Genomic DNA, 25308 nt, shown 5'->3' on the forward strand with positions numbered 1-25308 from the left:
GTTAATGAAGCTTTGCAGGCAGATCAGAGGGAGTGTGACCGCTGAGTTGGGGGTGGGGGGGCACTGCAACTGTGACATAGTAGGCGTGCAGAACGGGAGGTTGGGGCATGGGGAATTTTGGACTTGCCGAAATTTGAAAGTCCAAAGTCTGCCCCTGGTCGCTTTCAGATTGTTGCTCTTTTGCATGGTAATATGGTGTAGTAGTAGTAGTAGTAGTAGTAGTAATAATAATAATTATTATTATTAATAACAACAATTGTTGTTGTTGTTGTTGTTGTTTTGATTGCTATTGCTATTGCTGTTGTTGCTGCTGCTGCTGTTATTATTATTATTATCCCAGCCACTTTGGGCAGCTTCCAACATATATAAAAACATAATAAAGCATTAAGTACAATGGTACCTCTGGTTACGAACTTAATTCATTCCGGAGGTCCATTCTTAACCTGAAACCGTTCTTAACCTGAGGTACCACTTTGGGTACCTCACTATGGGACGCGGGTGGTGCTGTGGGTTAAACCACAGAGCCCAGGACTTGCCGATCAGAAGGTCGGTGGTTCGACTCCCCACGACGGGTTGAGCTCTTGTTGCTTGGTCCCTGCTCCTGCCAACCTAGCAGTTCGAAAGCAAGCCAAAGTGCAAGTAGATAAATAGGTACCGCTCCAGCGGGAAGGTAAATGGCGTTTCTGTGCGCTGCTCTGGTTCGCCAGAAGCGGCTCAGTCATGCTGGCCACATGACCTGGAAGCTGTATGCCGGCTCCCTCGGCCAATAAAGCGAGATGAGCACTGCAACCCCAGAGTCGGCCATGACTGGACCTAACGGTCAGGGGTCCCTTTACCTTTACCTTTACAGTGGTACCTCTGGTTACGAACTTAATTCGTTCCGGAGGTCCATTCTTAACCTGAAACCGTTCTTAACCTGAGGTACCACTTTAGCTAACGGGGCCTCCTGCTGCCGCCACTGCACAATTTCTGTTCTCATCCTGAGGTAGAGTTCTTAACCTGAGGTACTGCTTCCGGGTTAGCGGAGTCTGTAACCCAAAGTGTTTGTAACCTGAGGTACCACTGTATAAGGCATCTACCTATATTCCTATATTTTACATTGCAACTGTCATGGGGGGGAAATGGGGTGTCCCATTTTTAATTGCGAGAGCATGGCAGCCAATTGGGGTTCCGTGCTCTCATGTGATTTTGGGATATGATCCTGAAAAGAACTTTTCCCAGGTCTACAATCTCTCACAGATTCTGTGCTTAACAACATGGGAGGTGCAGGCCTGTCCTACATCAGTGTTTGCATATCCAGTCTGAACATTTGTGGGAAAGAAGCAGACTTTGCTCCCCCCCCAGTGTCCCTATTTTCCAGGGACAGCCTCAGATTTACAGAAGCCGTCCTGGTTTCTGATTTGATCCTGGAATCAGGGGTGAATGAAGGCTAACCAACACCTGGGGCGGGGCAAACCACTGGCTGCGCATGCATTGCGCTGCTACGTACGACACATGCATAGCGTCGTTACATAGGGCGCATTGCGTGGTATCGCTACATACAGTGCGTGCATGCGACACTGCGCATGCGTTGTATGTAGCAGTTTGCCACTGGTGCCGCTCGAATGCCGTAGGGACGGTGGCGGGATCCTCTGCTCGCGGCTGCAGCCACAAACGGAGGATCCTCCGCATGCGGCGCCCATTGTGCCACTGCGCCCAGGGATGGCGGGGTGAGCTCCCCGCGGTGTGCCTTCTTGTCACCCCTCCAGACATGGCACCCGGGGCGCATCACCCCCCACCCCCCCCTTGCGACACCACTGCCTGGAATGTCCCACTTTTCGTTAGGATTTCCCTATTCTCATCAGAGAAATGTTGGAGTGTTATGCAACCCTTGAGCCAAGGAGATAAGTAACTATACAACATTTAGAAAACGTCTGAAGGCAGCCGTGCATAGGGAAGTTTTTTAATGTGTAATGTTTTATTATGTTCTCTACGTTGGGCTACCTTTGAAGGTGGCCCGGAAACTACAACTAATCTAGAATGTGGTAGCTAGACTGGTGACTGGGAGCGGCCGCTGAGACCACATAACACTGGTCCTAAAGGATCTACGTTGGCCCCCAGTACATTTCTGAGTGCAATTCAAAGTGTTGATGCTGGCCTTTAAAGCCCTAAACAGCCTTGGCCCAGTATACCTAAAGGTGCGTCTCCATCCCCATCATTCAGCCTGGACACTGAGGTCCAGCTCTGAGGGCCTCCTGGCGGTTCCCTCCTTGAGAGAAGTGAGGTTACAGGGAACCAGGCAGAGGGCCTTCTCGGTGGTGGCGCCTGCCCTGTGGAATGCCCTTCCATCAGATGTCAAAGGAAAAAACAACTACCAGACTTTTAGAAGATATCTGAAGGCAGCCCTGTTTAGGGAAGCTTTTAATATTTGATGAATTATTGTATTTTAATATTTTGCTGGAAGCTGCCCAGATGGGCAAGGTATTATTATTAATAATAATAGTTACAGTGGTACCTCTGGATGCGAACGGGATCCGTTCCGGAGCCCCGTTTGCATCCTGAGCAGAACACAACCCGTGTCTGCGCATGCCGCAGTTCACCGCTTCTGCGTGTGACGTCATTTTGAGCGTTTGCGCATGCGCGAGCAGCAAAACCCATTCCATTACTTCCGGGTCACTGCAGAATGCAACCTGAAAATGCTCAGCCTGAAGCGTATTTAACCCGAGGTATGACTGTATTATGTTTCTGTATACAGTATGTTGTAAGCCGCTCAGAGTGGCTGGGAAACCCAGTCAGATGGGCAGGATATAACACTACTGCTACTACCACCACCACTAAATAGGATGTCCCTATTTTCATCAGAGAAATGTTGCAGGATATGGAGGAAGCCTTTTGTGCATTAGATCTCGAACCCCCAACCACCCTGGCTTCCTTCCTTTGGCCTTGTTTTGATTCCCAGATGGGGTTGCCAACTGACCAGGCTACGCTGGTCCTCTTTGCCTTCCCCTCCTTTTTTAAAGAGCAGCCTGGCATAAAGAAATCAGCAAAGGGAGTTTGTTTCTGGCAGCGGAGCAAGAGTCATTGTCTGCAGCCTGAACGGCTGGTTGGAAGCATCTGTAAGCAAGCCAAAGAACAAAAGAGAGAAAAAGGCAGCCTGCAGACTGGGGGTGGGCGGGGGACATGGCTTGCTGGAATGTGCGCCTGTCATGGAAGGGGGTGTGGGACTCACACCGTCAGCAGATCAGTCCCTGCCGCTTGGGACCTCCAAACCCTGCCTCCAGGGGTGTGGTGCGCCAGGAGAGGGTGGCAAGCGTGGCGTGAAGATCCCAGGATGATCAGAGAAACATCTAAGCATTGCAGGGTAGTAGAGTTTAGTATCAAAATGTATTTTTATTTATTTGCAGAATGTGGGTCAGAATCTTTTCAAAATAAGAGAGGATCTAGCGATACTGAGAACAAATATGAAAGATCAGAAAACAGTGAGGCTTCTTTGTGTTGATGAGGAAATGAGTTTGTCTCAAACTAGACTCACTATATTATTATTATTATTATTATTATTATTATTATTATTATTATTATTACTGCTGCTACTACTACTACTACTAAATACCAGCCTTCACCAAAAGATCTCAGTGTGCTTCACAGAAGAAAATACAAGATAAAACACAAGAAAATAATTGAACCAAAACAGCAAGACCATAATAACCCCCTTCCCACAGAAGGCTATTAATCGCCCAAAGGCCTGGTTGAAGAGGAATGTTTTTGCCTGGTTCCTAAAAATATAGACTGAAGGTGCCAGAGGTGAACCTCTGGGGAGAGCTTTCCCCAACCAGGGAGCCACTATCCAGAGATTGCCCAACAGAAGCAAGCTCTGCCTCTGAGTTTGTATACCTACTTAATATATATATTCTTTATAGAAAAATGAAAAGCACATAATTACAAGCACGGGTGGCGCTGTGGGTTAAACCACAGAGCCTAGGACTTGCTGATCAGAAGGTCGGTGGTTCGAATCCTCGCGACGGGGTGAGCTCCCGTTGCTCGGTCCCTGCTCCTGCCAACCTAGCAGCTCAAAAGCACCTCAGAGTGCAAGTAGATAAATAGGTACCGCTCTGGTGGGAAGGTAAACGGCGTTTCCATGCACTGCTCTGGTTCGCCAGAAGCAGCTTAGTCCTGCTGGCCACATGACCCGGAAGCTGTAAGCCGGCTCCCTCGGCCAGTAAAGCGAGATGGGCACCGCAACCCCAGAGTCGGCCGTGACTCGACCTAATGGTCAGGGGTCCCTTTACCTTTACCTTTACAAGCACACAGAGTAAAATAATTTACAAAGAAGAAGAAGAAGAAATACCATCCATATATATATAATTGGTTTTATTGGAAGATTTTAATGGTTTGCAAATGTTCATCTATCATCTCTGTTTTCAGTTCTAGAGCTCTGCCCACAGGTCAGTTAACATTTGTTGTGCGACGCTGCTATCATATGCATTGTGAGGTTGTGAGGAAATGATTTGTGCCCTTTTGTAGCTGCACTGTTTACAATGGTACCTCGCAAGACAAAAAACTCGCTAGACGAAAGGGTTTTTTGTTTTTTGAGCTGCTTCGCAAGACGATTTTCGCTATGGGCTTGCTTCGCAAGACGGAAACGTCTTGCAAGTTTGTTTCCTTTTTCTTGACACCGTTAATACAGTTGCGACTTGACTTCGAGGAGCAACTCATAGAACGCGGTGTGGTAGCCTTTTTTGAGGTTTTTAAAGACTTTGGTGATTTTTGAATCTTTTCCAAAACTTTCCCGACACTGTGCTTCGCAAGACGAAAAAAATCGCAAGACGAAAAAACTCGCGGAACGAATTAATTTCGTCTTGCGAGGCACCACTGTAATACCTTCTGGGTGTCCTGTGATCATATTATAAAGTAGTAGCGTTTGTGTTATAAACCAAGCACTGTTAGGAATGGTTTCTTTTTGTTTTTCAAGATGCTTCTTGTCAACAGCAACAAAAATCAGTGTGGGGCAAGCACATTTTTATTCTCAAAGTGTGGCCCAGAGAAACAAGTTTGAGAACCACTGGCATAAGTGGTGCAATTTTGGACCACAAGCCTGGAGCCACCTCAAAGCAAAGACCAGGTTATGACAATAAATGGTGCGATTTCTCTGGACAGGAACCTGCATCAAGAGCCGGGCTAGGGGGTTATGAGGGTGGTTTAAGAATAGCTGCTGAAATTCAGAGCCCACACTCCTCAGATAGACTGCTCCTGCTCAGTGAGGTATTGTGAAGAAGAGCGAAGGGAACCATCCCAGCTGTGTGTGTGTGTTTCCTTCTTGGTAAATATTTCTTCGTTCTGTTTTATAATATATTTAAAGCCAGAGAGAGCAGCTAGAACGGCAGGTGCAAATTAAAAGATGACAAACGAAACTTTGGAAGAGGCACGGAGAATGAGTGGGCTAAAATGAAAGCATAGGAGGAGCTCTGCTAGATCGGGCCAGCAGGCCAGCTAGTACAGCATCTTCTTCTTGCAGTGGCCAAATTGTTGCCTGTGGGAAACCAGCAAGCAGGATTCGAACACAAGCCCTCTCCCCTCCTGTGACTCCCAGCGACTGGTATTCAAAAGCAGAGCAAAGCCATCTTGGCCAGTGGCCATCAATAGCTGTCTCCTCCTCCATGGATGTGTGTTATCCTCTTCTGAAGCATCTCCTGTGGGAGGAAGTTCCATAGTTAACTATGTGCTGTGTGGAGAAGGACTTTGACCTGTTCAGAATCTTCCTTGGATGTCCACAAGTTCTCATGTTCAGAGGGAGAAGAACTTTCCTCTGTCCACTTTCTCCATGTCATGCATAATAACTCATACTCAGCTTTTCTGTAAACTAAATTCACAAAGTCCAACTAAAAGATGCCAGCGTTATCAAGTCTAGTTCCAGATTTGTCCGGCTTATGACTAGGGTTGTCTTGAAAACGATGGTTCCATTGTACAGTCATACCTTGTGTTGCATCCGCTTCATGTTGTGTCTTTTCGCCTTACATCCCACGGAAGTACCGGAACGGGTTACTTCCAGGTTTTGCTGCTCGTGCATGTGCAGAAGCGCAAAATCGCGTCATGCGCCTGCGCAGACACAGCGCTTCGAGTTGCGGGCATTTCACGTTACGGATGGGCCTTAAATCTGTGGTTCTCTGCTTCTCTGATTCCCGAATGTGCTTTGCTGTGGCAGGCTGCAAGGGACCAGGTCTGCTGCCCACACCAAGCCTCTCAGCAGACCGTCAACTACTGTTGTTTTCTATTGTACTTTTATGTTGTGAACAGCCCTGAGATCTGCGGATGAAGGGCTGCATGCAAATTCAATTAAGAATCATCATCATCATCACCTACAATTTTTTTAAAAAATAGACGCAGCAAAGGAAGCAGAGATGCAACATTTGTTTGTGTCGCTAACTCTTGATGCATTCGCCTCTCTAGGTGTCAGGAAATCTAAATCTCCCTGAGACATGGGAGCCCAGTATACAGGGGTTGCAAAGATTGATTCTCTCTGTGTCTGTCTCTCCCTCCTTCCCGCTTCTTCCTAAGTGGCCCAAAATCATTACAGATTAACAGCTCAGAAAACCTCTAGCCAGCTCTTGCTCAGCAATATTGCTTTCTGCCTCCGTCTCTTTCTCTCCTGTGTTTTGTGTGTCAATTAACAGCCGTCATTTTCCATGGCTAGGAAATGAATCGCCCGCCAGACCCCAGCCAAACTGGGAATTTCGCCCAGGGACAGAAAGGACTACCCTGATGGTTGAAGACCGTTCTCAGACCCCTCTCCCAACCCCCACTTGTCACCTAACCATCTGCTTCGGTCAGAATTAACCAATGTCAACAATTAGGTAACAGCCTTGCCTTAATCTCTGCGCTCTGCTCCCCCCGTGTCTCTGTGTTAACATTCGAACTAACAAAGGCCAAGACTTTGAAATCCCTCTTTTGATTTTGAGCTTTGAGCTGCCATGAATCGATCGTTGCTTGGTGGGGAGGGGGGGGGGGCTTCAGTTTCCAGGGAATGGGTATAGCTGAATCATTAGAGCTGGGAGATCAACCCTCCGATTCCTATCTCCCTATAGCCTTTGATTCAGAAGAATGGGGACTAGAAACTTAGCTTCATTTTTAGGGAAAGGGACCAAAGGTGAGTGACAAGAAGGGAGCTGGTCTAATTTCTCTAGGAACGGAGAGTTCCCAAGCTGTCTGGGAGCAACCAAGAAGCCACCGTCCTGCAGAGAGGGTGGTGGTACCAAGAGAGGACCCTTTCCCCCGAGATCTCAGAGCCCAGGCAGGTTCATTGCAGGGAATAAGGTCTCTCAGATATAGCCTGGCACTAAGCAGGAGAGCACACGAGGTGGGCTGGGGGTGGGGGGTGGGGGAGCAATTGCTGGCTGCCAATCTCAGCCGCTGCTCAGCACCCCCTTCTGCTCCCGCCCTCCTTTGCAGGGAGCAGCCGATCTTCAGCACCAGGGCACACATCTTCCAGATCGACCCGGCCACCAAGAGGAACTGGATCCCCACCAGCAAGCACGCGCTGACCGTCTCCTACTTCTACGATGCCACACGCAACGTCTACCGAATCATCAGTGTGGGAGGCACCAAGGTGAGAGAGGGAGAAAACAAACCCCATTATAGGCATGCATTTTGGAAAAGCTTTTTTTCTTATTTCTTAAAATCTATAGAAACAGAGCACAGCCATCATGGCTAGTAACCTTTGATAGCCCTCTCCTCCACGCAATCCTCTTTCGAAGCCAAGTTGTTGGCCGTCACTGCGGCAGGGAGTTCCTCTGTCCAACTCTGCGTTGCATGAAGAAGTGTTTTCTTTCCTCTGCCCTGAGTCTCCCATCCCTCAGCTTCCTTGGGTGTCTGCAAATTCTAGTGTTCTGAGAAAGTGAGGAGAGCTTTGCTCTTGCCACTTTCTCGCGACCTGAGGCCGAAGGAGACCCTTAAAACGCTTGCCTTTCTCTGCTCCCCAAAGGCCATCATCAACAGCACCATCACCCCCAACATGACGTTCACCAAGACCTCACAGAAATTCGGCCAGTGGGCCGACAGCAGGGCAAACACCGTCTATGGCCTGGGATTTGCCTCTGAGCAGCACCTCTCCCAGGTAAGAACTCAGGGGCAGCACAAGGAAAGGAAGGAACGGGGTCTGTTTTTTTATTAAACTTAACACACAGTGCAAAGCGATGCACTACCCTAATCTCTGAGCAGTGGGAAACTCCAGGGGGTTCCAATTGCTCAACCAGGGCTCAGTGTTGGAAGGAAGGAAGATTGGCAGAGACTGCAGTGTCCTGAGGATATATGCACATGAGTATGACCTGAGCATTGTGAGGGGGGCTCACAGCATTCGCACCCCAAGAGATCCAGCTTTGGGTCCAGCACAGAGCAAGCAGCTCTCTGTGTCTCCAGCTTCCGGCTCAGCCCTCACACAACTCTCTGGCTCTTGTTCTCCTACCTAGCAGCTTTGGAAACTTTGGGGAAATGTAATAAAAAATTTAAATTATGAAAAGGAGTTAAAGGGTGCTGTTCAGCTAGCAAGGTAGAAGAGGGCAGGACCTCTTTTTTGATCCATTTTACAAACATCCAAGATGGCGGCCAAACCACTCCGTTTTATTTTCCCTGCTTAGTTTGCAGAGAAGTTTCAGGAGGTGAAGGAAGCGGCTCGCCTGGCAAGGGAGAAGTCGCAGGATAAGACGGAGCTGACCAGCCCAGCCCTCAGTTTGACGTCCCAGCAGGTAAGCAGGCCAGGTGTCCTGTTCCTCCAAAACCCTGCAGCGGGGGATGGGCCAGTTCACCAGGAATTGAACCGACTGATTGGGATGCAGACCAGGCAGGGGGAACCACTGAAAACGAGGCCCAGCAGGGCCCTAATTTGGCCCATGAAATTGTTTTGAGCCTGCCCACCTCTCCCATACCTGACACCAGGTGTGGGGCAGGTGAAGACACAGGAGAATTGCAGTACCCCCCGCCCAGCTGCTCCTTGGCAGCTCCTCCTGGGTAAAAGGGACAGGCAGGTGGATCTGGGGGGTGGAGGATGCCATGTTCCTCGGTCTGGGCACAGATGGATCAGCAGCCCGTGCGGAGGAGGGAGTGTGAACAGTCCCTTGGCCTGGAGAAGGAGGAGGAGGAGAGAAGGGAAGCTTCGCATTGAGCAGGGAGCGTTTGTTAAAAATAAAGCCACCATTTTAATACTTAGCAATGCTTCTGAAGTGCTAAGCGACAGTTCTAGTTGAATTCTGAGCATCCAGTGGCATGGAGTTCCAGAGGAGGAGGAGCATAAAAAAGTTTATGGTGAGGAAGGGAGGGGGTTCTTCTAGGTTTGGATAGCAAGAGAACCACCTGGGATTTTTGGAAGGTTTGGGATTTCCCAGTGTGGCACGGGGACTTGACCCCTCAGAGGCTGTGTTTGTCCGTGCATGAGATCCCACCTTCCTGGAATGCTACAGGTGGCTCTTGAGGGCACCTGAACTTGGGCTCTGCTTCACCTGCCCCCTCCCCATGCTCTCCTGCCCCACAGATCCTCCCCAGCCCCATCATCAGTTCCAATGGACCTGGAGACGACAAGCTCTTCCGCAGCCAGAGCGCCGACATGGAGATGACGACGGAGAGGGAGAGGATCAAGAAGATGCTCTCCGAAGGGTGAGGAGGGCAACGGAGGTGGCTTGGGGAAGGGCCACCCGAACGGTGGCTATTTTATTCCTGCTCAAATCTCACTTACTCCCCAGCGGCTGGGATAGCTCAGTTGGCAAAGCGCCAGACTCTCCAGGTCGTGGGTTTGAGCTGCATCTTGGGCAGAATATTCCTGCCTTGCAGGGGGTTGGACTAGATGGCCCTCGGGGTCCCTTCCAACTCTGTGGCCCTTGGATCCGCCGCTGACCCTCTCTGTCTCCTTCCCAGCTCTGTCTGCGAAGTCCAGTGGGAGGCAGAGTTCTTCACGCTGCAAGACAACAACAACAAGCTGGTGGCCGCATTGAACGAAGCCAATGCCAACGTGGAGCAGTGGAAGAAGCAGCTGGCAGCCTACCAGGAGGAGACGGAGACCCTGCGGCAACGGGTGAGGGGGCGACCTTGGGGGGGGGCTTTGGTGTGGGAGCCTGGCTGGGGGGCTGACCGAGACGGCCACCATCTTGGCAGCGCACCTCACCACTGTCCTGCTCTCAGGGCGCCATGACATTCTGCTCCAGGTGATGGTCTTGGTGGTACAAGGGAAGTTTCAAGGCGAGAGTTTTGCTTAATCTTTCATTATTCCGCTGCTTATATTTCAAATCCTGCCTGTGGCGACTTCATATATGGGGGATAATTGGATAGGTAATCCACCTGTGGTCTCCATTCTTCCTTAGACACTTCGTCATTATGTCCTCTTAATTTGGCAGTCAGTTTTGACATTTCAGCAGAGTCCATCCATTTCATAAGCCATTCCTGGCTGTTAACCAGAAGGTTCGTGGTTCGAGCCCACCCAGCGACAGCTCTGGGCAGGATTGCGGCATTTCAAGGGGTTGGACTAGATGACTCCTGGGTTCCCTTCCAACTCTACAGTTCTATGACACCAATAGGCACTGATTCTATGGGAGTAAGAGTGCTGTGGTTTTGCTGTGAATAGTAGTAGTCGTAGTAGTAGTTGTTGTAGTAGTAGTAGTAATAATAATAATAATAATAATAATTAATAATAATTTTATTATTTATACCCCACCCAAATGGCTGGGTTGCTTCAGCCACTCTGGGTAGCTTCCCACAGATATAAAAATATCATATAACATCAAACATTAAAAAGCTTCCCGATACACGGCTGCTTTCAGATGTTCTAAATGTTGTATAATTTTTTTATCTCCTTGACATCTGATGGGAGGGTGTTCCACAGGGCAGGTGCCACCACCAAGAAGGCCCTCTGCCTGCTTTCCTGTATCCTCACTTCTCGCAGGGAGGGAACCACCAGAAGGCACTCTGTGTCCAGGCTGAACAATGAGGGTGGAGACGCTCCTTCAGGTCTACAGGGCCGAGGCCATTTAGGGCTTTCAAGGTCAGCACCAACACTTTGAATTGTGCTTGGAAACGTAACTGGGAGCCAGTGAAGATCCTTTAGGACCAGTGCTATATGGTCTTCAGGGCGGAAGCCTCTGGACTTTGACCATGCAGCCTCTGTGGGCCCAGGAGACGCTGGCTGCACAGGGGTGGTAGGATAAGGACCTCTCTAATCCCTCACCCCCCAAAAAAGACAGCCTCCTCTGAGGTCAGGTGGTTCTGCATCATCTCTGCATTTAGGGCGATTGGGGGCTAACAATGACCCCTAGAAGAGAGACAGGACAGAACTGCCCACTGCCAGCGTAGGCTGAGGGAAGGGCAGTGGCGTAGCGTGGGTTGTCAGCACCTGGGGCAAGGCAAGTAATTTGCGCCCCCTAACCAGTGGATTTGCGCCCCCTAACCCTAACCGCCAGATGTTGAGCCCGGTGCGGCCGGCCCCCCTGCACCCCCCACGCTACGCCACTGTGGAAGGGAGGTGCACAAGCCTTGATCAGCAACTCAGTCTCTTCACAAAGTAGTTTTGGAGGGTCTTCAAGAGACTCTCTCTTGTTTTATTTGTTGACAATATGGGGCTGAAAGATCCTGATGGGGCAGTTTGTATTTCCTCTTCTAGTTTGAGGTTGACCTCTGTGGGATAACTCAGTTCTCAGAGCATGGGACTCTTAATCTCAGGGTTGTGGGTTCGAGCCCCATGTTGGGCAAAATGCTCTTGCACTGCAGGGGGTAGGACTAGATGACCCTCGTGGTCCCTTCCAACTCTACAGCTCTATGATTCTACCGGTGCATGGTCTGTGACCTTAATGTTGCTGATATGTGTTGTTTTGACCAACCAGATCACGCCCGGGGTGCAAAGGGTGCTCTCTAGCCTCACCTTGTGCCATGGCGGCCGGACTGGAATGTGCTGTTGGTGCCGCCTGGGTTCTCTCCCCCCATATATATCATATAGGGCTTTTGACATTTTTAGCAGCCAGCAGGAGACTTTAGTTTGGGCAGCTCCCTCTTTGAGCAACTCACCCGATCGCTCTGCACATAGAGCTCTGGCGGAATCCGCCCCCATTTCCCAGCAGAAGCTGACGCTTTGGGGATAGGTCCCCGCAGAGGATAGTTTAATCAGGATACGCCCCAGACACTCAGAGCTTGGGGGAATCGGCACCAGATCCGCCGCTCATCTCTGGGGAAGTATTTCCATGTGGCAAGAGGGAGAGGCATGCGTGTAATTCCTCTCCCAGAGGTCGCTGTGCACGTCCCTGGCTTCATTGCAGCCCCTTGGCGTGGCGAAAGACGCTCCTTGCTTGCTAATATTAGCTCCCGCCCAAGGTCGTCAGGTTGGGGGGGGGAGCGGCTGGGGAGGGAAAGCGGGAGAGAGAGAGAGAGAGAGAGAGAGAGAGCGCAGCCACCTCTTGTCAAGCCCCCCCCCCCCGGCCACTTCAGTCTCTGCAGACAAAGGAGAGGTCACTGCCCCACCCTGACTGGTGCAACTCTGTTTTGCCGGTGGGGGGTGGAGGACGGGGGCTGGGAATACACCATGCCCTCTGTCTCTTCTCTCACCCCCCACCTCGCTTTTTGGCCATTGTCAGCGCATGCATAGCTCCGCTGGTTAGAGCATGGTGTTGATAATGCCAGAGCTGCAGGTTCGATTCCTGTGTGGGACAGCAGCATAGTCCTGCCTTGCAGGGGGCTGGAGAAGAATCAGAGGTTCCCATACTTATTTGGCCTACTGCCCCCTTTTCAGGAAAAAAACAACAAAACTCAGTGCCCCCCTGGAAAGCTACCTTCTTTAAGCAAACAAGCAGAAAGATGCAGTGACAAATTTGCGTTCTTTTATGTACCTGTATTTCTGCTTATGCCCTACGACATAGTGAAGAAAGATGATGCTGTAAATATGACGCCTTGAAGCTTGAAATTATAAAATTATTTATTAAAATCAGCCATAGTAACATTCACATTACATACAGAAAATTAAGATAGTGAAGGATAATATTAAAAATAATCCCAGTGAGAAAGATGAACCTGGTGCGCTGCTATCAATTTATTAATTTTTATTCACACACACACCCCAGTTGCACCTGAGGCTGCTACCCCCCCCCCGGATTGTTCCAGCACCCCACAGTATCGCCCACTTTGGGGAACACTGGACCAGATTATCCTCAGGGTTCCTTCCAATTCTCTGATTCTCTGGGAAACCCTTTAGAGTAGATTCAGTGAGCACATGATTTGAGTATCTCATCCGACAGGAACTGGGGAATCTGAGCCAGGCCCCTTGTCCATCTAGAGCAGTATTACCTGCACTGACTGGCAGCTGTTCTCCAGGGTTCCAGACTCAGGAGCCTCTTCCAGCCCCACCTGAAGATGCCATGGGGGAGTGAACCTTCTGCAGGCAAAGCAGGTGTCCTGCCACAGAACTTCGGCACAGTTCATTGAAATAAACCAAGGATCTAGTCCTCCAGCTTCTGGCTAAGGGGCTAATTGAACTAGGAGCCTTGTGCCGTCAGAGCCAGTGCCCCCCCCCCAGCTCACTGCGCTCTGCATTCGTGGCAGCATCTCTGCCCGGTCTTAGAAAGGGCGCCCTCCCTGCCCCACCTGGAGATGATGGGAACTGAACTCAGGACCTTATTTGTGGGAAGCATGGGGTCTGCCGCTGAGCTGCAGCCCCTCCTCATTTCTGGGGGGAGGAAGGGAGTTTGTTCCCCACCCCTCTTTTTGCCTCTGATACACACACAAACACACACACATTCCTTCTCCCTCTTTCGAAATGTTAACCATAAAAAACCGAATTTTGTTAGGGCTGCCATATGGCTGGATTTTCCCAGACATTACTGGGGTTTCAAAGGTGGAATTGACATCCGAGGGGACTTTCCAAAAGTTTGCGCTTTGTCCTGGATCTTAGGCAAGTCAATCGAAAAATCGTGCGGGTTTTGTGTGTGTGTGTGTTTTCGTAAAAAACAACTCAACAACTTTTGGGGTGTCCTGGTTTTTACTTGTTGAAATATGACAACCCCAGTTTCGCCCGCAAGCACCTCGAACAGGGAAAGGTGAGCTGTCAGCGTTTTAAATAAATCAACTTAAATGGACACACTGGAGCTGAAATTCCTTTGCTGGTGGGGAGAGAAGTGGTGGATTCTGGAGGCAATTCTCTGCGAGGCGGCTTCACTTTCAGGAAATATCAAGGTGATCTCTCCTGCGTTAGTCATACTCTGAGCAGACTCAGTCGCCTGAATGACTCCAGCCCATCATTTCCAGTACATCGGTTGTAACGCCACTCTTTGACTGATGTGTGTTTTTAAAATTTCACTTCAGTATTTGGCGGGGGGAGAGTTAACGTTTCCAGCGGATCTTATTGTGTTCATTATTTGTTTTTTGCATGCTGGAGGTTTCGGGAGTCGTGTTTCGAAACCCTGAAGCCTTTTTGCAAGGCTAAAAACACAACTGTAATATGGAACGGGGCCTTGAAAGATAAACCTCCATGCAGAACACAGCGACCTACTGGCTATGTGGAATGTCAGAAGAATCTGGCGGCTGGATCCGGCCAAGGGGGCCCAGCTAAGCCCAGGATCCTGTTCTCACAGTGGCCGGCCAACTGCCCCACAGGGAAGCCCCCAAACAGGACATGAACCCCCAAACAGAACCGAAATGTCAGGATCATGGTCTTTTCTTCTGATCCTGCAAGATCGCCCTTGCCTCCTTCAGCTTGTCACCATAGCCATGAGGGCTAGAATCTTCCTTTCCTCAAACGTCTGAGGTTCCAGATTTGTCCCTGGGATCTCGCTCTCTTCCACCCCAACACCCCAGGCTCGTTCCGCCAGACTCCCCCCCCCCCGCCTTTCCAAAGCAGCAGCTGCAGGCTTGAAGAATGCACTTCTAAAAATGTAACCCTCCGTCTTGATGAATAATTGACATTCCCTCTCTCTCCAGCCGACCCCGTTCTGCAGGCAGCGGCATTCGGAAGAGAGGCGGTGCCTGGCTACCTCTCTGATGGGTTGTTGTTGTTGTTGTGGGGTTTTTGCAATGGTGCCTAGAGCTGCCGGCACAGCTTCCCACAACTCAGGCCTGAGGATCCGGCCCTGTCGCTGGACGCTTTTGCATCAGCTGGCCTGGCTTTGCGAGGAAGGGCAGGAGGAGGAGGAGGAGGGAGGACACGCGAGGTCGCCTCCTTTGTGCTGGGAGAAAGGGCGCATCGAAGCATGGCTTCCGTCTCAGGAACATGGGCAGCTGTCTTGGAGCCAGGCCAACGCCCCATCTAGCTCAATATTGCTGCTCCAATGCGTACGCTCTCCTGATCGGCAAAAGGCCTTGTCTTTCGGAAGACGGCTTTGGTTGCCCCCCACAAATTGGCTCTAATTGATCAAAGGCGATTGATGGCTGCTAGACATGATGGCTGAGCTCTGCCTGGTAATCTTTGGGGATATGGTGGTGCCCTGAGCAAGGCTGGAATTTAGCACCCATAAGTGGATCTTCTCGATATGGGTCTTCTCAATTGTGCACCATTCACCTGCAGCAACGACCTTTTGGGATATGATCTATAATGAAATCAATAAACAGATTAAAGTGATTTTTCCAAGAGGCCAGAATCCTTCCTCCTGGGGATCCTAGACAGCAAAATCCCAAGGGAAGCCTCGGCTCCAGGGACAACGATTCTCTGTGCCCAGAAAAGGAAGGAGGAGAGAAACCCCTCCAAGGAAGAATGGCGGGTGAAAACGTTGGAATATGCAGAGATGGCAAAAGTGACAGCACTGATAAAAGATACAAATTTAGAACCGTTTAAAGAAGACTGGAAACTTTATCTAGTCTATCTAAAAGTTATTTCCCATATGCAAAGTGTGGGGTTTGAAGTACAAAAAACAACAACCAGCAGAACATATTAAGGAACATGTTAGAGAGGATGAAATTAGATAAGACGGAAACTTAAAATGCAATATATGTAATTTGAGTTATAAACATTGATGTTGGGTGAGCGGGAAGTCACTAGTTTGGTTGAATTGGAATATAATTGTTGAGTAACAAATGTAACTTTCTATATGGAAAAAAGAATAAAATATTATTACAGAAGGGGGGGAACCACCAAACACCCCCAACAGCGCCAAGTTTTACAATTTACGGTGGGGCTGGTGAACTTCTGACCTTCTGGATGTTGCTGAACTACATCTCCCAGCATGCTCAGCGGTCATGGCTGATGGGAGTTGTAGTCCAATCACACCCAGAGGGCCAAGACCCTGCTTATGCCTTACAGACAAACGCCCTACCAGTCCGCCAAAGAAGTTTTTGCCTAGCCCAAAAAAGGATGTTGGGGAAGGCATAACTGCTGAAAGTGTAAGCAGGCAGATGGATCTTTTCTCCACCATTTGTGAGGAAGTGAGGGCTTCGCGGGAAATGATGTATAATGAGATTAAAAAAGCTGTTTAAAGTGATTAAACACCCCACCGGAAGCCTTTTTCTTAGGAATTATAGGGACAGAAGTTTAAAAAAAAGATGATTTGGTTCTTTATGTATGTAACACCAGCAGCTAGGATTCTCTCTGCACAAAAATGGAAGGAGGCAGAACTTCCCACCAAAGAAGAATGAATAAGTAAGGTGACGAACTACGTGGAATTGGTAACGTTGACAGCCAAAGTAAGAGACTCTGACAGTGACAGTTTTCTTGGAAGAATGGACGTCCTTTTCAGACTATTTAGGAAAATAGTATAGTTTGGTGAACTCGTGAGCTGGATTAGAAATATGAGCAACGGAAGGAATTTGAGAGAACAGCATTGATGAGTTATTGGTATAAGACATTGAAGGCATTGTGCAGTGGGGGGGAAGTAAAACACCACGGAAAATGGGCCGGGAAGTCTGGAAAAGACCAACTTATTATGTATTGAAGTATGTATGTTAAATTTTTGAAAAGTGAATAGAAATTATTATTTTTAAAAAGGATGTCAGGGAAGGTGCCAGGAGGGCCTGGCAGGCAGAATACTGTATGGAGAAGAGGTGGAGCCCCGTGTGTGGGGCACCCCCTAAGCCAGGCTCCTGCCCTCGGGTGCGATGGAGGGCTCTGCTGGCGCCAGGCCTTGGGGAGCTGGGGTGCTGTCTCTCCCTTTGTCTCTGCTGCCCCTCAACCTGTCCGTTCTCTCCTCCTCTTCCTCAGGTGGCCGAGCTGGAAGCCCAGAGAGGCCACGAATCCTCAGGGGAGGCCAAGGAGTCGTCCAGCCCAGCCCTGGAAGAACTGGAGCAGTTGGTGAAAGCCAGGGACGAGGTGAGGGGCCGCTGCCGCCCTCCTGGGGGCTCACAGGCAAAGCTTACGATATCAGGCGGTGGTTTTCTGCCGTGGCTTTTCCCATAAATTTTCATCAACACAAAGAAGCCTTGCTGTATTCAGATCTTTCATATTTGTTCTTGGTACCTTACTCTCTCTCTCTTTTTTAACCTAATTTTTATTGAGTTTTCCATATTTCATTACATTTTCATTACATAAATCCATAACTTGCTCAAACAAAGCATTGACCTCCTTCCCTCCCTCTTTCTGACTTCCAAACATCTTTTACAAATTCTTCACATTTCTATAGCCGCTTTTTTACCTTATATCTTCTTTTATTCACCTCCTTATATGTAAATCAGCTCCTTATTTTCACATTACGAAACATTTCAACTCAAACCTGTTTACAATTTTCTTTCATATTAAATATAAATTTGCTCCAGTCCTTTTGAAACAGTTCGTCACGCCGATTCCGGATCTTGGTACCTTACTCTCGTTTTGAAAAGATATCTTCCCACATTCTGCACATAAAAATAAACAAATTTTGATGCTATGCTATATTACACAGAAATGTTTAAATGCTTCTTAGCTGTCCTGGAATCCTCCTGCCACACCAGGGTGGGAACATGCTTCATCCTTGGAGAGCCACCGTGTCTCATGGTTGGATGAGACATCAGGACACTCTCTCACAACCCTTTTGCACACTCCCTCTCGACTGGGCACAGGGCTGCCCCTGTTGCCCCAACAGACCAACACCCCCCTCTCTTTCACCCCCCCACCACGACAGATTAGCTGGAGTTCCCCCATCCCTCCTGGCCCTGCCAGCCCTGCTCCCTCCTCCATCGCTCTCCTTTCCACACCAGCAGCTGCCAGGAGCCCACACACCACCTCTGCTCTTGCTGGGGCGCCAATTAAATTAACAGTTTAAAGCAGAGGTTTAATTACAGGGCAGGCGCCTGCTCTAGACGCAGATCCGCCTTTCCGAGAATGCTGCGCACGGCAGAAACTCGTGCCACGACTCATAGCTCTAAGAATTAGCATTTCTGTAGAGCAGGGAGTGGGCTAAGCTGCAGCCTCTTAGGATCTGGGGGGGGGGGGGGCTTTGTTGCAATTTGCTAGGTGCCTGAGGTGTCCCCCGGGCAGTGCTGTGGTTCAGCCCTGTGGACGTAAATGAAGGAGCGAGAGTTCCTCTGAGCATGTGCTGAGCCCTGGGATTTGAGACTAGATTAATATTTTATTAGAAGAATTTCATTTATTAAAAAGAGAGAGTGAGGAAAAAAGAATGAAAAAAGTGGACGACAAAGAAAAAACACTGTTACATTACTATACCTTAATATACAGATGTGTATATTCTTATTATGCCAATACATCAAACTCATGAGTAGGCATCGGGGAGAAATTGGGGTTGTCCATCAAAAAAAGGGGGGAAAGCACTGGCGTCAAGTATTCCTAAAAAGGCATGGTCAAAATAACACACAATGGGGGTTGTATTAGGGAAAATAGGTTATTGCATGCAGAAATGTGACTATCCAGAGGGGCAGGTGCATTAATTGCCTCTGTGCTCCTGGCATCGGACCTCTGAGTTGGTTCATTGCTGCCTGGGGCGGTTGGGAGTTGTAGTCTAAGCCACCCAGAGGGGGCCAGGTTGGCGATTGGGCTCGTTTAGCCTCTCAGCCATTGCATTCTGCAAGGGGGTGGAAAGCTGGTCAGAATGTATCCCTTTTCATTTTAATACAGTCATACCTCGGGTTACAGAGGCTTCAGGTTGCATTTTTTGGGGTTATGGACCGCCGAAACCCGGAAGTACCGGAACGGGTTACTTCCGGGTTTCGGTGGTCGTGCATGAGCAGAAGCGCTAAATCACACTTTGCGCAGAAGCGCCGAATCGCAACCCGCATGTGCTCAGACGCGCCACTGTGGATTGCGAACGTGCATCCTGCATGGATCATGTTCGCAACCCGAGTGTCCACTGTAATTTTGAATGCTGCAACCAAACCACGTTTTGCAAAACAAATAATGGGGTTGGTGGGAGGGCTGCCTGACCGAGGCTGTGGACACATATCCTCCAACATCTCTCCAGTGAAAAGAAGGGTGTCCTATTCAACAACAACAATAACAACAACGACACCCTGCCCATGTGACTCGGTTGCACCAGCCACTCTAGGCAGCGTCCAACATATATAAAAGCACAAGAAAACATGAAACGTTAAAAAATAAATCCCTATCCAGGGCTGCCTTTGGATGTCTTCTCAAGGAGTATACTTACTTATCTCCTTGGCTTGGGGGTTGCATAGCAGTCCAATATTTCTCCACCAAAAAGAGGGACGTTCTAAGGAAAAGCGGGATGTTCCAGTATCAAATCAGAAACTGGGACAGCTTTTGTAAATCTGGGACTGTCCCTGGAAAATAGGGAGACTGGGAGGGCCTCCAAACATATCACATGTAAAGCTTGTGACTCCCCTTGCCCAGAGAATCCTGGGAACTGTAGTTTGCTAATGGTGCTTGGGGTGTAGCTTTGTTAGCAGTAAACTACAGTTCCCAGGATTGTGGGGGGAGCCGTGCTCTTTAAAGGTATAGTTCTCTTTTTTGTTTCGTAGAATCGTAGCATTGCAGACTAGGAAGGGCCAAAAGGAACGTTCTTCCATTCCTGTTTGTGTGTTTTTTTAAACAACCCAGGAACTACGGCAGCTAAAGGGGCAGAAAGGAGGAAGCTGGGAGACGGATGAAGAGTGTGAGGACACCCGCCAGAAGGTGCAGGTAATGGGGGCAGGAGGGGGGGATTAGGGGCAGCTGCAATGGTGACTCGGCCAAATCCCCCTGAGCAGAGGCACCAGCTTTTCCCCAACACCATTTGCTCCCAATTAAAAGCATTGGTTTGCCACCCCCTAAGTGACTTAGGCCTGCCTGTCAATTCCTGTAAGAACAATTGTTTTATTATTTATACCCCACCTTCCTGACTGGGTTGCCCCAGCCGCTCTGGGTGGCTTCCAAGACACATAAAAACATAATGAAACATCAAAACATTAAAAACTCCCCTATACAGGGCTGCCTTCAGATGCCTTCTAAAGCTTGTATACTTCTTTATCTCCTTGACATCTGATGGGAGGGCGTTCCACAGGGCAGGTGCCAGCACCAAGAAGGCCCCCTGCCTGGTTCCCTGTAACCTCATTTCTCACAGGGAGGGAACCCCCAGAAGACCCTTGGAGCTGGGCCTCTGTGTCTGGGCTGGATGATGGGGGGTGGAGATGCTCCTTCGGGTATACAGGGCCGAGTCTATTTAGGGTTTTGAAGGTCAGCACCAACACTTTGATTTGTGCTTGGAAAGGTAATTGTTTGTTAAGTCCAGTCACAGACGACTCTGGGGTTGCGGCACTCATCTCACATTACTGGCCGAGGGAGCCAGCGTTTGTCCGCAGACAGCTTCCAGGTCATGTGGCCAGCATGACTAAGCCACTTCTGGCGAACCAAAGCAGTGCACGGAAATGCTGTTTACCTTCTCGCCGGAGTGGTGCCTATTTATCTACTTGCACTTTTACGTGCTTTCGAACTGCTAGGTGGGCAGGAGCAGGGACCGAGCAATGGGAGCTCACCCCATCGCGGGGATTCGAACCGCCGACCTTCTGATAGGCAATCCCTAGGCTCAGTGGTTTAGACCACAGTGCCACCTGCGTCCCTAGCTTGGAAAAGTACTGGGAGCCAATGTAGGTCTTTCAGGACCGCTGTTATGTGGTCTCGGCAGCTGCTCCCAGCCACCAGTCTAGCTGCCACATTCTGGATAAGTTGCAGTTTCCGGGTCACCTTCAAAGGTAGCCCCACGTAGAGCGCATTGCAGTAGTCCAAGCGGGAGATAACTAGAGCATGCACCACTCTGGCAAGACAGTCTGCAGGCAGGTAGGGTCTCAGCCTGCGTACCAGATGGAGCTGGTAGACAGCTGCCCTGGACACAGAATTGACCTGTGCCTCCATGGTCCAAAATCACCCCCAGGCTGCGGACCTGGTGTTTCACACTGACCCCATTCAGGACCACCCCCGCCCACCCCCTGTCACCCTGAAATAGCACTTCTGTCTTGTCAGGATTCAGCCTCAATCCATTTCAGCCATCCATCTTCCAACCACCTCCAGGCACTCACACAAGACCCCCTGCAAAAGAAACATGGATTGAACATTTCTGGGGAACTGAGAGATGGTCTGTGTGCAACCCAGGTGCTCCTCTTCCCTGGGGGGCGATGGTCCTGGGGCAGCCAGCAGGAGGGTCCCTCATGACCACAGGGACCCTGAGGTCATTCTCCTCTCCCCCTTTTTCTCGCCAGGACTTGGAGAGGCGCAACACAGACTTGGAGCGGCGCCTTCGCCTGGCTGAGCAGTCTCTGTCGGAGACGCTTTCTGAGCGGGAGAAGATGTACCACGAAGTGGCCAAGGTGGCGGAAATCATGGACATGAAGATCTTCGAGCTGAGCGAGCTGCGGCAGGACTTGGCCAAGCTGGTGGAGAGCAACTGAACCTGGCCAGAGGTGGGGAGGTGGAGAGGCTGCCCCGGTGGTTCTCCTCCTGGCGGAAGCGGACAGGCAACGCGGCTCTGAAGTGGGTAGCTGGTGGGGCACATTTTTGGTCCTCCAGAAATGCTCCTCCAAGAGGATGCTGGACATCATAGAATCATGGAGTTGGAAGGGAGCCTGAGGATCATCTAGTCCAACCCCCTGCAAGGCAGGAATATGCATCTGTCCCATAAGGGGATCGAACCTGCAGCCTTGGTGTTCTCAGCACCAGGCTCTCACCAGCTGAGCTATCCTGGCTGACACCTTCAGGCTTCTTTTTCCTGGCCTTAGTTCCCTTTCGGATGCTTCCATTTCTACAGACCCAGTTATCCTTTTTCTAGCCAAGTTAGTACGGTGGTTCCCCCCTCCCTTCCCTGATCCAGTAGGTTTTTGATAGAGAACTCTTCTCCCCCCTCCCCCCCCCGCCAGCCTTACCAGAACCAGCGGCTGATTCAAAAACCTTTCTTGTAATCCTCCTGGCTGAGTCTTTTTAACAAGCTTGCTTTTTATAGATTATCAGAGACTTCCCCCTCAACCCCCCCCCCAGAGGGAACCTTGACTCTCTTCCTGGAAGTAAATGGGGCTATTTTCTTCTCTCCGCCCCCCACTCTCCTCCCAACAACACCCTCCTTCCATTGTACGTTTGGTTTTCTTTTCAAAGCGAGGAGTGACTTTGTCTTAGTGGGGTAATGCGAACGTGGGAATGAATAGTCAGCTTGGGAAAGCTGGCAGGGGAAACTGGGGTGTGTGCGGGGGGGGGAAGTGGGGGGTGCTAATGTCAGAGGGGAAAAGGCTATTTCCAGGGGGCCGGTGGGAGAGGGGCAGCAAGCCAAGCCAGCTGGCAATCTGGCAGGTTGCCCAGTTCTGCAAATATTGTGCGAAACCAAGAACCTGACCCTCTCCTGGTTTGAGAAGGAAGTGCAGCTTGCTCAAGGTGTATTCCAAGAAGTCAGGCAGGGGGTGTGACCCATTGGCAGGAACGTAGGTCCTTGTCTGCTTTGCTAGCCCAAAGGTGATGGGACCTCTGGCCCATGAACCGAAAATATTATTATTATTATTATTATTTGCAGTGCTTTTCTTCTAGAAAAAAAAGGGGCCGGTACTCACTATGAAGTTCTTACACTAAGTGCCACATTTTTAACCAGTGATTTTCTTCTAAGAAAACAAGTGCCGGTACTGCGTACCCAGGAGTACCCCGTGGGGGGGGGGAGAGCACTGATTATTGGTTAAATTTGTATGCCACCCTATATACCTGCAGGTTTCAGGGTGGTTCACAAGATAAAAACACAAAATGCATTTTAAAAACCCCAACACATTTTAAAAGGGCATTGGGTGTCAATCAGCCAAAGACCTGGTTGAAGACAAACGTTTTCACCTGGCACCTAAAGGTGTATAATGAAGGCGCCAGGCAAACCTCCTTGCGGAGAGCATCCCACAAACGGAGCCACTGCAGAAAAGGCCCTCTTCTTGTGTTGCCACCCTCCGGACCTCTTGAGGAGGCCTCAGAGAATGATTGCAGGGTCTGGTATGTTCCTATGGTCCACAGGGCTACAATGTGGTTCTCCAACCTCTGCCCACCTGCTGCACACCTGACGATGGCAGCGCCAGCCTGCTCCATTGCAATTTTCAATTTGCATGTCTCCATTAGGTTTCAACCACACCCAGACTTCAGAGGCGCTTGCCGTACCTGCCAATCCAGTTACTGCAAGCGCTTTTGAAGGCGCTCTCTCTGCACCAGTCAGCTGATGGGTTGTCCTGGTGTCCACTGGGAAATGGATCTACAAAAGAGGAGAATGTTTGAGCAGTTTGCCTCGCATTTGAGCTGCGGCTGGAAGGAAGGAACAAATCAGCGCTCTACAGCCAAAGCCCTCTCTTTCTTCCGGGCCCTTTCTTGCCATGGGGCAGAGTGAGGTGGCAGCCGCAGGCAGTGGGCACAGCTGGGTGTGTGCCAAGCTGCCCTTGCCTTGCACCTGCTAAGCTAGGGGGCTGCCCCATTACCTGCGCTCAAAGAGTCAACTGCGTGTCCAGTCAGGTTGAACACATGGAATTTGGAGGGAAGGGGGCGAATGCTGGTCTAGTGCATCCAAGACGTACAAAATTAATGTGCCCAGGGTTAGTCAAAGCTCAGTGCCAGTTTTGCTTCTCCTATTTTATTTTAGTGGTTAAAAAGGAGAGGAAAAGTTGGGACAATGGCCTGGGAATTTGCCATGCAGCTGCCTTCACCAGGCAGACTGATACACACACCCCATGTGAAATTTGGCAAATTTGAAAACTCCACTCTCATTTAAGGTTCTAGTCCTCCTGACTTTGAAGAACCCAAGAAGAGACCCTGCTTCCGGGAGGCTCAGATAGAGGCCCTTGAGGCTTCCTTGTTTTCTCTGAGCATCCAGGTACGCTGCCTCCATTTGTCTTGCCATACCTATTGTACAGCGACAGGGCTATTTCCCACAAACCTGCGCTTTTCTTGAAGTTCTAAACCTCCCCCCCCCAAAAAAAAAACAAAATGAAAACATGGCCCTAATTGGTTTTGCAAATCTGATTATTTGTTGCATGAAGACGAAAGCTTGGACAGATTTGGGCAATGCCCAGTGGAAGCTCTAGAAACAGGTGATGCTGAAGGGGAGGACAGGTGGGTGGGGGTTGAGCTGGAATTATTTAGAGTGGGGCTACAACCCCTCCGTATTTAGCCAAAGCAGATTATTGTTGTGTCTCTCTAAGACTAAGTAGACAAGAGTTTTAGCCTGGTGATGAATTCAGAATGTCCCCGTGTCCCAGAAAGAATGTATTCAAGCAAACCTGTGGATTGTCGGCTGTGTATAAGTGACCTGATGATTGTCGGGTTTTGCTGGAGGTGTTCAATAAGACAAAGCAATGGTGGAACTACGACTCTGGGTGCTTCTCTCCCCTTGCCTTTCTCTTTCCCTCCTCTTTCATTGGGAACTTAATTGTGAATGGGGCTTGGCAGCGTCAGCCAAATCCACCAGGCTGCTCTTGATCTCGCGGCCACCCACTCCTGGGCTGCTCAAGGCACATGTTGACCAGGTTCCAGCCGGAATCCGTTTCAAAGCTCCATTGCCAAATAGTGCAAGATCTTTGCCATGGAGGGAGAGGGCAGTCTCCCAGGCTGTGCCTCCGCGGCTGGAGGCATCCATGCTTCTGAGTCCCAGTTGCCGGGAAATGGAGGAGCTAAAGAAACCCCGATGGATGGGTGTCCATCCAACTTCTGTTTGAAAACCTCCAATGAAGGAGAGTCCACCAACTTCTGAGGCCATGGAATCGTAGACTTGGAAGGGACCCCGAGGGTCATCTAGTTCAACCCCCTGCAATACAGGAATCTTGACTAAAGCATCCCTGACAGATGGCCACCCAACCTCTGCTTAAAAACCGCCAAGGAAGGAGAGCTCATCACCTCTTGTGGGAGTCCATTCCACTGTCAAACAGCTCTCACTGTCAGAAAGTTCTTCCTGATGTTTAGTCAGAATTTCCTTTCTTGTAACTTGAAGCTATGGGTTCGAGCCCTGCCCTCCAGAGCAGAGGAAAACAAGG

The 25308-nt window shown here is 49.8% G+C and overlaps 1 protein-coding gene across 4 annotated transcripts in view; it reads left to right on the top strand.

Annotated features, from left to right (window-relative positions):
- HOMER3 (homer scaffold protein 3) overlaps nucleotides 1–24642 on the top strand; it is a 36839-nt gene extending 12197 nt beyond the window's left edge. Inside the window, exons 4-12 of one of the 4 annotated variants that reach the window (XM_083484083.1) lie at nucleotides 6668–6827; nucleotides 7423–7579; nucleotides 7955–8086; nucleotides 8607–8714; nucleotides 9497–9618; nucleotides 9877–10033; nucleotides 17120–17227; nucleotides 19904–19984; nucleotides 21538–24642. In XM_083484083.1, the coding sequence (XP_083340209.1) occupies nucleotides 6814–6827; nucleotides 7423–7579; nucleotides 7955–8086; nucleotides 8607–8714; nucleotides 9497–9618; nucleotides 9877–10033; nucleotides 17120–17227; nucleotides 19904–19984; nucleotides 21538–21726 (1068 nt within the window). In that variant the 5' untranslated portion in view covers nucleotides 6668–6813 and the 3' untranslated portion in view covers nucleotides 21727–24642. The remainder of the gene's footprint in view (nucleotides 1–6667; nucleotides 6828–7422; nucleotides 7580–7954; nucleotides 8087–8606; nucleotides 8715–9496; nucleotides 9619–9876; nucleotides 10034–17119; nucleotides 17228–19903; nucleotides 19985–21537) is intronic. The other 3 variants (XM_083484084.1, XM_083484085.1, XM_083484086.1) reach the window with 3 other exon arrangements.
- The last annotated feature ends 666 nt before the right edge of the window (nucleotides 24643–25308 follow it).

This window comes from Podarcis liolepis (genome assembly GCF_965112155.1).
Source record: "Podarcis liolepis genome assembly, chromosome: 18".
NCBI lineage: Eukaryota > Metazoa > Chordata > Lepidosauria > Squamata > Lacertidae > Podarcis > Podarcis liolepis.